General features: G+C 43.7%; 1 protein-coding gene across 4 annotated transcripts in view; it reads right to left on the bottom strand.

The window, feature by feature from the left end:
• Positions 1 to 799: 799 nt before the first annotated feature.
• The window catches only part of spns2 (spinster homolog 2 (Drosophila)), a 70,957-nt gene continuing 58,072 nt past the window's right edge, over positions 800 to 13,684 (bottom strand). For 3 of the 4 annotated variants that reach the window (XM_035433336.1, XM_035433334.1, XM_035433337.1), the window contains exons 11-13: positions 9,840 to 10,003; positions 7,419 to 7,465; positions 800 to 4,339 (exon numbers count right to left, since the gene is read on the bottom strand). In XM_035433336.1, coding sequence (XP_035289227.1) covers positions 7,423 to 7,465; positions 9,840 to 10,003 — 207 coding nt within the window. In that variant the 3' untranslated portion in view covers positions 800 to 4,339; positions 7,419 to 7,422. The remainder of the gene's footprint in view (positions 4,340 to 7,418; positions 7,466 to 9,839; positions 10,004 to 13,684) is intronic. The other variant, XM_035433335.1, reaches the window with a different exon arrangement.

Consider the following 13,684-nt stretch of genomic DNA (forward strand, 5'->3'; position numbering starts at 1 on the left):
TGACCTATTCGCAGGGTAAAGCTATAAATAATACCGCTTACCGCCTCAGTGAGTCCCTGCCCAGCACTGAAGCCGGGTTGAGTGGGGAACATGCAAGGCTTCATTCCCTAAACAATGCAAGGCTTCATTCAGGGCCTAGGCCTACCCAGCCAAGCTAATGTTTCCTTGCCTTGATAAAATCAGGCCTTTGTGAAGTCTCCATAAGAGCCCTATAGCAGCAAACTGACCCCCCCCCCCCAATCCCCCGCTCAGGTATTTTTCTAAAAGAACTCACACATTACTTTTATTTATTACATACCTCTTTTTCTCTGTGATATAGTATTTCCAGTCACATTTTGAAGGGGGAGGGCATCTTTGCATACAGCAATTTAAAATGAACTCCAAATCTGGAATATCCATGCAGATTTTAAAAGGCACTAGTGTTGGGTGTAGGGTGTTGCCTGTTTAGAAAATCTCCACCCACTAAATTGTTGGATGTGGTTAACCACAGAAAAAAACCTGAAAAAAACTGTTCACATCTCCAAGTGAATTTTTCCTTTTAAGAATTCTAATTAAAATTGTGCACAAGAACATTTGATCAAAAGTCCATTTTGGTACATATGTCAAATTTATATTCCAATAACGTGCTACTCAAATAAATGTACAATGACCATTCCTCTAGCAGAATTAATAGCAGTAGATAATGGCAGATTCTATACGTTTGATGTGGATTAGTACTTTTGTATCCTTAACAAAACATATTGTTTATAATGAACAGGATTTTTGACTATATGGTACAAATGAAATCCAGTGGCCACCATTCTGCTTTGATTAAATAAGTTTATTTGATCATTGACATATGGTTGTACATTTCTTCTCACTCCCGAAGGAGTGTCACAGTCACTTCCTAGACAGCATTTTTAATCACACTCGCTCTAAAAAATAAAACAGCTTCTGTTTTCTGTTTAAACCCAGAAATAGGATTATCATTTTACACGATTCTTGTATGACAAGAAAGAGCACAATCTTACATCACATCTCCCCCGTGACGAACAGGTGCTATTCAATAGTAATTCTTCAAAACAAAACAAAGGAGAAAAAAAAACCTCATTTAAAATAGTGAAGACCTAGTTTTGGCATTGTGAACCCACTGTAGCTTATCCAGTTCAGATCATCTTTACTTCAAGAGCACCGCTTAAAAAAAAAAAAAGATCAGTTAAATGACTCAAAACAATTACAAATTACTGTGGCCATGAAATGCCAGCCTCCTGTTTCATCATGGGTGTTGCTTTAGTGAGCACTGTAGACATGACAGTTTCTTAACAGTGGATTCATCACTGAATACAACTCAAAATGTTGGCCTAACTGTAGAAGCATGAAACCATGATCAAATCAGGTGGTATTAATGTATGTGTTTCACTTGATTGATTAGTTCAACTTGCAGAAGGGCCCTACAAAGCATTTCAGTCTCAGATACAAGGGTTCAATTACCAAGCAATTGCCAAAACTGATTGCCAGATTACCAAAACTCAGAACATTTGAGGATTTAGTCCTTAAATTTTATTTATTTAAATTTTTGCCTTTTTCTCCTCAATTGGAATGCTGAATTGTATGCATATCAGCTCCACCATGGATTCTGCAGAGCACAGACAAGAATAGGACATCCTCAGAAGCACGTAATGCCAATTCTTATCACGCTGCAGTTCACAAGATGGGCTCGCCCACACTTCAGGGAGAGGGAGATACTTCACGGGCAGCTCAACAGGCGAACCGGCATGTGCCTGATCAAACCAGTGGGGTTCGCTAGTGCACAATGAGATGCTGTCATCCCAGCTGACTGAAACCCAACCTTCCCCAGGCAACCCCCACGACCAATTGCGCGTAGCCATGTGGGGCAGCTGGTTACAGGTGGTACTGGCATAATACAGAATTAATATCTAACCCTGGGGCCCATCCATACACTAGAACAGTGCCTTAACAGGTTGAGCCACCCAGCAGATGAGAACTGGCCAATACAAAGCTCGTTATCAATTCAATGGGAGCTCTGCATTAACATACACAGTCTTTCTGTCTGTGGGCACTGTTGTTTGACATGTGACCACAGTAAGTGCATTGTGATTTGCTGCGATGTAAACAGAATGGTGTTGTTTCACTGTGATACAATAAACTTGTAGGAACACATAACTCAAACAAAAAGGTGAAAATATACATAAAGTCCATTAACTTTCCTTTACAGGGATTCTTCATTGTGGTAACAAACATATAAATACATTGTGTCCAAGCTTTTGTTTATAATATATTAAAATTGCTGCATGATATATCCATATATCTCTATAGTAATTATATATAAAAACTTATCTGTAAAAAAGGAAGTTCCATTAGAGAACCACAAAAAGAAAGGAGCTTAATAATATTGATTTTCGGTGTAAACACATTGTTTGGACAGAAGAACGTCAATATGTGCTGATAGCTGACAAAAAGAATCAAGAGAAAAAGAGAAAAACAAGATGGGGTCCAGGACAAATTCCACATGCCGACAAAAATCAGGTCATGAGCTTGTTTTCTCTTCCCAATTTTCCTCTAAATGCAAGCCTTGTTCAGCACAACGCTTTTAACAAAATACCCAACTGTCTTTTTTCTGTGTAAGAAAGAAGCAATGCTGATATAGGGATTCCTGGGGGGAAAGAACACAGCTTTAAGTTTAAAGGCAGACATTTCCATGGGGCAATAAAACCAAGCAATAACCCCCCTATTCCCTTATTAGACCCCCCCCCCCCCCCCAGGGACGTCTCCTGTGAAGAAAAGCCTTAATGGCACAGATCCACTCTTGTTGATCACGGTAAGCTATACAGTAGGTGGTGCATTTTCAATCCATTACGTATCAAAGAGATTTTGTCAAACCATGTCGTCTCAGAAGACGTGATCTGACCTGCATTGCTAGCTTTCTTTGGGATTCAATGCAGTGCTAGATTGAAAAAAAACTAACTATACAAACTACAGTGTATCTAGTTTAATTTGAGGTTTGGTTGGCAGTTTTTCTTTCCTCAGGGGTAGATTTCTGTGACTAATTAATTTGCAGCTGAATGGAAAAACCTCCTGCCAGGGAAAAAGCACTTCTCAGGAATTGGATATCTACAAAGAGGGGGTGGGGGGTGGGAGGAGGGGGTGAACCTGTGAACAAAGCCTCCTGTTCTATTGAGCTTGGATTCCAAATCTTATCCGATGTTCTGTGTAACTGTCATTTTTCAGCAGTTCAGGAATTCAAAACCAGGAAGTCTGTAATCAATCCTTAAATTGCACATACTGTTCTAAGATAAGAGTTTGGAAGGTAGGTTGCACCAATCCATTAAAATTCCCAGTGTGTCTTCACACAAGAGAAGCAGGGCATGTTTTTTGGCATACACACCTAAATTAATCAAAGATTTTGTTATCATTTTGTTAATATTATTTGCCAAATATTTTTGTGGGACAGGCTAAAAGTCAACAGATCAATAAATCAAAATGCCAGCTGGAGAGTTTTAGAGCAATGCGCAAGTCTTACATTTCTCCTTTTCTCTATGTCTTTTCATGTGCAATATTAATAATCTTATACATGCCCTCTATGAAACAATCATAGGTTATAACCTCCCGTTCCAGTTCCACTTCTATACATAGTCATAACAACAAATACAAAAATCTATTCCATTGTGACAGTGAATGTTACGTATCGGACAATTTACTATGTGGTGACGCTGGCACTTTATATATTATCTACTGTAAGTGCTAGACATTGTGACGTAGAAAAAAACACCAACAGAGCAGGTCTGCCCTGCAGTTTCGTCAGGCTCAAAGTCTTAAGGCTGGTTCTCCAGGCGCTGTCGTCGTCAAGGGCAACTGAGGGAGGTCACTGCTCTGATATTTTCAGCGACTTCCTGTCGGCTGCTGCGGTCAGTGCAGATTTGGGGAAGGAATGTTGTGATAATGCACTTGGTGCAGATTGACAGACGGTAGGACACCCTTATCCTTCTCTTCAGTAGTATGGCACTGGCACTGCACGGGGGCGGGAAGGAGGGGGTGGGCGGGGTGAGTTTGTGTCACCTGACACGCCTAGCGGCCTGTAGCACCGACAACCTCGCACAGCCGCGCAGCTGGTTTCGCGTCTCAGTCCTTCTTCGCGTGTGACTTCATGGTGTACTGCGGGTTTCTTTGGATAGGCGGTGCTCCTTCATTCCAGTTTTACACACAGTCTTCAAAGTGTAAATATCAACGACGAAAGTAGTTATAGTAATGGCGGCGATGATGCAGGTGAAGAACTGGGCTCCTCTCCTCCCCCGTTCTGCTCGCTCTTCCACTCCTCCCACGGCTCTCCTCACGTTTAGACCTGAGAGAGAGGAAATGGAAAGCGGTTAGGGTCTGGCTTCCCCACAGGATATTCCCGTAATTACGGATGGAGAGCTGCTGGCCATCTGTTTGTCTTGCTGGCGGGCCCCACTGGTACAACATGCCTACTGGGACCCATCTCAAACTGGGCCCTTCAAAATACTGGTGTCAGTAATGCCCCCCGCCCTACATTTGTGCATGTTATGGTCACTTAACAGACCCCCCAATGCTTCCAATTATATCACGTCTGTAATAATCTCTGATACCTATAAACCCTGAATAATTTGTACACAGTAGTATAATTATGAACAAAGACCGGTTTGAGCCAAGTTAAACTGCTTATCAATTGGCTGCTGTACCCTCTGAAGAGTAATTAGAGAAGATGTTTCTCTGCCATTATTTCTCTTTTATTATGTGGGATGATCAGGCCGGACATTCCATAGAGCTGCTGTAAACGACTGTCGGATTATAGCCCTGGGCCTGTTTTTTCCCTGCTCCTTTTACTCACATGAGCAATACACTGACACATTATAAGCAAGCATAGTCAGCATTAGCACTGCACTGCCAGATTTCACGAACAAAACAAGAGTATATGTGGAGAAAATAGCTTTTTCAGTTCGTAAAGCACTGAGTTAAAATTCTGCTCTTCCTCAGCATTAAATGGTAACCTGTAGTACACAGTTTCATACCCGATACCTTGAAGCAAGAAAATATACCTTGGATCAAAGCTAGTAGTTCAAAAAGCAATAAAGAGACCTAAATATCAGTGATACTCCAGGCGTCTGAATTTAATTTGACATGATAATGAGACAGAAACTGTTAATTAGTCTGTGAGTTCACTTCGAATTGATAACAATATGACCAAAAAAAAAAAACAGTTAGATATCATGAAGGTATTTCTGCACTGATACTACTTGAACAGCTAGCTCAAAATCCTGCATTCCAGATGCAGTTAAAGTTGACATTAATTTTCATCCATGCGGACAAAGGACACTGGATGAAGCGAGGGACAAACAAACGTAATCACAGAGTCCTACCAGTTGTCAAAAATTGTTGTGTTGTGATTGAGGGTGCCTAGCTTGCACAGCTTTATGGACAAATTTGGAAATGGGGCCGGCCACTCGGCAAATGCCAAAAACAACACATCGGTGAAAGGTCCCATTTGTGTCGTGAAGCCAAAACTTCGCCCTCTTGGTCTCCCCAAGGCCACAGACAGAGGGCAGGTAAAAGGGACAGGAGCCTTTTGGTTCATTTCTGTCCCCAGCTTTGCTGAATCAAGGCTTTTGGCTTCCTGTCGTTCCGCGTACTCCACGACAGTTAGGATATGCGCAGAGATTATATGGGCGTTTTGCCACCCACACTGTTAGATTCAATCGATTGACAATATTAATCTCTCTTTATACAGCAGCCTAGCGAAAGGTGCTCTGGCTGGCCTGTGGTGCCCCACAGCGCAAGTTAATTGGATGCTCTGCTATCTGAGCTCCATCTTTATTGCGCCATCAAATATTTATGGCTTGTGATGCGTTAAGGGTTCAGCGATTAAAGCCGCGTGGTTTACCCAGATCCCTCCCCTTCCCGCCTCCCTCCGCTAACTACCTGCTTTTCACCCGCGAACAGTGCTCCCGCCTCAGTTAAATACTGTTCCCGCTGCCTAATGTAATCAAACGGCATCCGCGATGTTTCAATTACTCCCCTCTCAGATGCTGTCAGATCAAAGCCTTGCTGCATGACCACTGATTAACAGGAGGGGAGGAGGGCAGGGGCTGTCTGGGCTATCCCGTGTGTCTCTGTTAAGATGGCTGACCCCCCTGAACTGCATTGATCCGTGTGTACCTAATTTGTGAGTGACACGTGCAAGGCACCGCTGCACTTGAATGATATACTTTGCTGATTGGCTTTGCTTTCAAGGGCATGATTGACGGTCGCTGAGTTTTTCATTCATGGCATCCTTTCATTCTGAACAGGGCTGTGTAGTCCAGACCTCAATATTTGTGTTTCTTTTAGCAACTAAATAAATCTTTTAACACAAATGAGCAACAAAGTGCCCTGATTAGACGGAAAAAAACAAAGCAAAAAAGAATGTAAATTGTGGGCTGAAAATTGCCAACTATTCTTTCATGCTTCCCTGTGCATGATGTGTTGTTTTGCCAACTGAAATTATCACCCTGCTAATGAAGATGATCCATGCTTGTTCCACTCACTGTAATTAAGTTTCAACCCTCTATTTGTGTTCCTTACAAATCCCTGTTGAAAAGCTTGGCTGTTCGCACCGGAATCAAAGGGCCAAAGGGTTAATCAATCTGCGACTTGTGCCTCTGCGCGATAACCTTTGAGGAGAAATAATACCACCAAATCTTTGACCTCCCAATCAAATTGTCTGGGCTTAATCTTGTTATTGTTTCTGTCGAGCCCCATTGTCCTGCCCCAGCTCGTTGACCTGTGTGTGTGTATGTGTGTGTGGGCGTGTGCTGAGAGTGTTTGTGCATGTATGTGTGTGTGCATGTGTGTGAGTGTGTATATGTGTATGTGTGTGCCTGTGTGTGTGTGTGTGTGTGTGTTTGTGCGCACGTGTGTGTGCACGCGTAAGCGTGTGTGTGTGCGTGTGCGAGTGTGTGTGTGCACGCGAAAGTGTGTGTGCATGTGTGTGTGTGTGTGTGTGTGTGCGCATGTGTACGTGTGTGTGTGTGTGTGTGTGTACGTGTGTGTGTGTGTGCGCATATGTGTCTGTGTCTGTGTTCTGCTGTGGGCCACAGTAATTAGGCTGGGAGGCTCCACACTGCAAGTGGCTGTCTCAGATAAGGAAAAGGGGGAGGGGGAGAGAGGGCAGACTGTGACACTGAGCCAGACGCACAGCAATGACAGCCTTACAGACAGCGACTGAGGCGTCTCCCACCAAAGGAGGACACCCCAAGATGGCTGGGATAATTCGCAGCAACTCTCTTTGAAATACGAAACTCAGTTCAAATCGTGATCATTGGAGCCTGTCAGAAGTGGATGAAAGAGGCTCCGTGTTATGGAATTTGTCATTTTTCTGTGGGGGCTGTGCAATGACTGCATTTACAGGTGCAAGAAACAGTTACCTGATCATACCTTGACAGAGGATGGTGACTTGGCCAGCTGACTCAACCTGAATGAGAGAGGAGAACAGCTGTCAGATGGGCTGGACAGGAGAACACATACATATCTTTTAAAGGGGAAAAAATCATGGGTCATGTCACATCATAAACAACAAACATTCATTGACTCCAGTTAATTATCCATAATAATAATAATTATGGATAATTAACTGGAGTCAATGGGCCTCAGCTAAGTAGCGGGTATATAATAATAATTTTTATTATTATGTCCTTCTCTCTTCATTTAAATCAGATTTTTTTCCTTTGCATGCCTAGCTTGGCTGGGTGCCTGTGAGGCTCACGCAGTCCAGGCTGCCTGCTACACGCCTGAGGGGCTGCGGGGTCTGCGCAGATGGGCCCCCGGCTGCGCAGCCGCCTGGCGAGGTCTCTGTGCGTGAGAACGCGGGCAGCTATTAACGGAACCTCTCTTCCCAAAACAGACAGCCTCGTAGTAATAAGACGCACTTCAGACCATGAATAGAACAGCGTTCCAAAGAGCTGCTCTCGTGCTGCTTGGATTATTTATAGGGCATGAAATCAAAGGACAGCTGACAAATTGAACACTTTGGTAGATATTTTTGAGGGAGCTGCGTGACTCTTAAAAGCTTCTTTTTAAAAAATAAATAAATAAATGACTATTTATAGCACTGTTGTCTCGGTTACATCATTCAAATCATACAACCTTACAGCTCGCTTTGGCCCTCTCACGAGCTCAGACATAAAGTTCACTCCGAAGTGCTCCTGCACATTTCGGTCCACATGATGTTTTTCATGTACACAAGCTTGTTGGCTAAAATAAATATACATTCATTTTAAATGTAAATCGTTCACAGCCTGTAAATTTGCATGCTAACTCATACTGTAGCTTCTACTTGTGTAAATATCTGCGGGGAATGGATGCGCGATGAACTAACTCTCTTGGAAATGAACGACTTCCTAGCAACTGCTGTAGGGGCTCATCGCATTTGCACAAGGCTTTGTACAGTGATGATAGACTTCGGGATGTGCTGTGGTTAGATAGTGGCTAGAGGACCATAGAGCAGTGTAAACAAAGCAGTGAAAGTACTGCTGTTCCACAATAATCCCTGAGGTGGATCTGGCACAAAAAACTTGGCCAGTTTGCTTACTGCTGCTTAAGATCTGCACAAAAAATGTGACTGCCGTCTCTTTAGCCTGTGCTCCACTCTGGGAACGATGACACTGAAATATGAAAAGTCGAGTGTGAAAAATATGAAAAATAGTGTGATTATCTGTATGTAATTGTAAAAAATACCAGTGGATGATTTGCTTCAGATCACTTTCAATAAGCCCACAACGTCCCCATTGTTTGGTGGAAACAGGAGATTATTATGGGATAGGCTATGTACTGACAAGGGCAACAGGGAGCCATGGGCATTAGGCATCACATTGCCACCCTGCCTAAATATGTCCCCCCCATCCAGCAGGAAGGAAGTCTTTGTGAGCGGCATGGAGGAAGTGATCCTGATAAAAGGACGCGAAAGAGAAAATGCTTTCAGGGTCCCAGAGTGTTTATCTTCGCCTTTTAAGGGAATGGGATGCGGTTGTCTGATGCCAGCTCAGTTAAAGTGAAAAATATGCTTGTTTTTTCTGCAAATGTTGGGTGGTACTTAAAAAAGACAATGTAATGACAGCCCATCCCTTCAGAATAGCTTGCGTTGGCTCCAGTGCCAGGACCATGACATGCTCAGAGATGTGCCTGCTCCCTTCTCCCGCTCATATCTACTGCAAAACCTAATGCTGTGCTTTCATTCACAGTAATGCCTTTGTTGAACCCTTGACCCCCAGGGGCATTAACGTAAATGACCACAGCATCCTTTCAGCGTCGCAACGGCGTCCATTTTAAAAGGTCTTTGTTGAAAGGCTTCCCTTTCCTGCCGGTTCACCTCTCCTATCAGGAATATTTACAGATTTCCAAGACTGCTGCAAACCCGAAGGCCTTTAAATGTAACTTATGCTATGCCCTCTTTTTAACACCAACCTGTACATATGCAAAGCATTTTCATTTAATTCACTTTCATTTGGTAACCAACATACTGCATCTAATACATCTTTATTATATCCTATTCATAGACCAGTTACTGGGAGGTCCGCAGTTTGTTGTAAATCTTCCATGAAAATAGAACATTTAAAATCTGGGCCACTGTTATTACCCTAGGTGAGGTTATTTCCACTTAGTAAATGTTATAGAATTAAGATTAGTATGATATGCACTGTGTGTAATCATACCGTGTCGGTTATCCACATTCTGTGTGATATTTGGCAGTAAAAGTGCTATGCTAGATCATATCCATAAACCGCACAATGCCCGAGACTGGTGGGTCCAGACTGGGATTGTTGCTGCAGAGAAGAGGGGGGGGGGCTTACTGTTTCTCTGCTTTCTCTCGGTCGTCCAGGAAGAAGAGGGCGGTGGCCAGGAAGAACATCCCCCCCAGGACGATCACGAAGGGGCACACCATGAGGGCGTAGCCCAGGCTCAGGAACTGCCACAGGACCGACTTGGCGTAGGTCTTCTGCAGGGCGTCCGAGATCTGACAGCACACAGACGCACGCACCCAAATGAACTACGTTTCCATACAGTCCCGACCCTATCAAACAAAAGCCTATGCACATATCTGTAGTCCTGAGAAAAATGTATCTCTGACCCATATCCACACAGGGAACAGTACCTCCGTGCTGATATTTACCAGAAATGATGCTGATATTTACACAACTGATCAGAAACTGATCCAAGCCTGCATGCACACCTCAAACAGATGAAACCTTTAGAGAAGAGGTCCTCAATCTTATCCAGAAAGGGCCGGTGTGGGTGCAGGCTTTTGTTCCAACCAAGCAGTTACACACCTGATTCTACTAATCAAGATCCTTTGCAAAGACTCTAGTGGTTGATTAGTAGAATCAGGTGTGTAACTGCTTGGTTGGAATAAAAGCCTGCACCCACACCAGCCCTTTCTGGATAAGACTGAGGACCCCTGCTTTAGACTAACTGCTCCAAATGTAAAAGGAATCCAGAGGGGTTCTGTGTGACCCAAACAAATCCAGGGAAAGTGTTTGGTCAGACATACAGTACCACGCATTAATCATGAATCAGTCTCACAAGGGAACACTGACTCAGTGTGTGATTGACGCATTCAACTAACACTCCCCCAGGGTTAATTTTCATATATTTATTATGAAAAATACTTCAATTTCACTTCTAGTTCAAAATGGTAAAGTAAAAAATATTTTAGACGATGAATCCAGCTGAGGTACTGATTGACAAAATCAGACACCCAGTGATTTGTTCTTTGGTAAAAAAAAAAAACACCCAGCGGTTTAAGACATATTAGATTAGTCTGTAGATTATCTGTAATGATTATCAATAGCCTGATTTTGTTATATTCCCCAGGGGAGGCTGAAGAGAGCTGGTGCCAAAGTGTTTCTGTTTGCTTTCTGCTTGGGCTTCATTGAACAGACATTTAAAAGCCAGATGAGGAAACATTATCCCATAAATACTGGAGATTGAGAAAAAAAGCAGATTATTACACTAGTTTAAAAAAAAACTTTTGGCTGCAAGAGTGGGTTGTAAATTAAGCCTTTAGATTTTTTCTCTGATACTTCTATAGACCCATATTTCACATGTATAATAAGGTATTAGGGATACACAGTATAATTTTATTTTTAAATGCAACTTAAGAAATACAAGAAGTACTCTATACGAGTAAAATGCACTGTATCAAATTTAACACAAAACATTTTGCCACATGAGAAGCACCATTAATTCTTTGTTCACAAAAATGAGTTTTCAAATGAAGGCCTGTTTCTTTTGATGTTTTAAACCTGGAGAGTCTATCAGGCAAGACAGATGAAAAATGAATACAGACTAAAACTGTCCTTAATTTCTCACTGTGGCTTTCACTTCAAGTGAAGTTCAGCCATGTTAGAGCAATCCTCCCAGCAACCGTGGCCACAAAAGAGCGATCCGCTTGTCGAAGTTACTCCACTGACATGCACATATGATGTAGTAGAGAAGAGAACTGGACTTCACGTAAACGGAGACTGCAGGTTTAAATTCTGGATTCCCTACCGTTATACCCTTTGCTAAGATACCAAACCAGAAGTGCTTAAGGCGATACTGAATTGCGTATTTGTCATGTAATGTGTAATACTACAGAACAGTATTCAACTAAACTGTGCCAGGTAAAGAGACTTGCTATTAGAATAAATAAGGTAATACGCAGCATATTAGAGCAAATCAGAGAGCTATGACAGCTGGATATATGGGCCTGTGTAAATGCCAATCATCAGAGTGGGTGACCAGAAGCTCTCTGAGTTGCTAAGCAATAAGGCTCAGTTCTCCTTTCTCTCCTTTTATGCTGGGAGCTCCATTCAGTCCTGGGCTGCAGGGGAGAGGAGCGCATCACCGGCCCAAAATCTCACCACCCCGCGAAATCTCCCGCGCCTACAGTGGGCCCAGCTCTGACGCACTTCAGCCCGGCCGCACCGCTATGACAGGCCGAGACGTGGGCTCATCCTGTGCGTCAGAGCGAGCGCCGTGGTCGCGCTCCTTCCTCAGGGGGGCCGAGCAGCGCCCGATTCCGCGGGTGCCGCGTCACTTCCTGCGGAAGCCAGCTCGGCTGGGTGCAGTTCAGGCCCCACGTGTAGGCGGCGAAACGGAGGTAGAAAGAGTGACGTGGCAACGTTTTCCATTTTCTCCAAAGACACTACAATAGGGCGTATAGTATGAGTAACCAACCCTGTTCCTGGAGATCTACCATCCTGTTGGTTTTCATTTCAACCCTACACGCACCTGATTCTACTAATTAGCAGCTCAAGAATATCTGTAGCTGTTGAATGAGGTGTGCTGAGTTAGGGTTGGAGTGAAACCATACAGGATGGGACATCTCCAGGAACAGGGTTGGTTACCAGTGGCATATAGGCTAACTTCATTTATGTTCATTTCTCTTTGACATGCAACTGAACAGCCCAGCCTAGCCGATCGAGAACCCTCCGGTATGTGCACTTAAACGGCAGCCGCCGTTTAAAAAAAGGGCTTGACATGACATTTTCGGTCCTTTTTTTCCTGTCACAGTATGTGTTCTTTTCCACACTTAAAATGCCAGTGAGATCAATTCATGTGCCAGGAGTTCTTGACATTTCATGGTGCGAAGAGATATTACGCCTTTACACGTGATGAACTGGAAACCTGAGGCATCAGTCAAAGCAGCTGTTGTGACCCTATACACCAAAGCTATCCGTGGGGCTTCTTGTCTGAAATAAACTATTTTTATTTCAGGTACACTGCTCTACAGAATCTGGGTGCCATGTTGTAATGCAGTTTCACCTCATATTAAGTACCAGGCGCATTCACCTGAGAGGAGTGAGGTGGCTGAAATTCAGCTCAGCATATTCCAGACCACATGTTAGACATTAAAAGCACAACCTCACCGCAGTGTCAATCATTTTATTGCGCAACAGGCTGATAAGAACCTGTTCAGTCAGCGGCGTATTCAGTCAGCGAGCCAGCCTACCTTTACCCCCCTGGGTCTATTTACCATTCAGTCATCGCATGGAAGGATGACGAAACGCGATTCTGAGGTTCGTTCTAAAGGGAGGACTCTGCGGGAGGTAAGGTACTTCAGGAGTTACTGGTTAACTTGGAAACTCGCTGCGTTTTTAGTGAGGAACGGCAGGAATGTCGAGTGGCGCGCGGTTAGTTTTCCGTGGAACTGCGCAACATCGTGAGTCTGCACACCAGCCATTGTCTGGTGTTCGTGACAGGACATTTAGGAGGCCAGGGGGAGCATTCAAGGAATGCTCAACCCTGTTTGTGCCAGTTACTGCCATTCTTTAACACTGCCTAATTCAAACGATGCAGCCTCCCGAGACGCTGGTTACTGGAAGGCAGCTGGCAGGATGGAGCGAGGAACGGCAAAATCACAGCTCAGTTTTTCACCCGTGTGGTTTTCCATGATTGTCGCTCTGGCATCCTGCTATGTGAGTGAGTAACTAGACATAGAGATGTCCTGTTTGAATGCACGCCACTTAAATGCTGTGAACCCACCTCAACCCTGGCCCCAGAATCTCTTCCCAGAATGTTCTTTGTGTTCCTCACAGTGGCAAGCAACGACTCTGATCTTCCTCGTCCTCCCTCATACAGACCAGCCTAACGTCCTTCTGCTTGGTTTAAATATTGTAACCCCAACACCTTATTTAAAATGAAAGTCAGGGAA

Source organism: Anguilla anguilla, chromosome 9 (genome assembly GCF_013347855.1).
Source record: "Anguilla anguilla isolate fAngAng1 chromosome 9, fAngAng1.pri, whole genome shotgun sequence".
Lineage (NCBI taxonomy): Eukaryota > Metazoa > Chordata > Actinopteri > Anguilliformes > Anguillidae > Anguilla > Anguilla anguilla.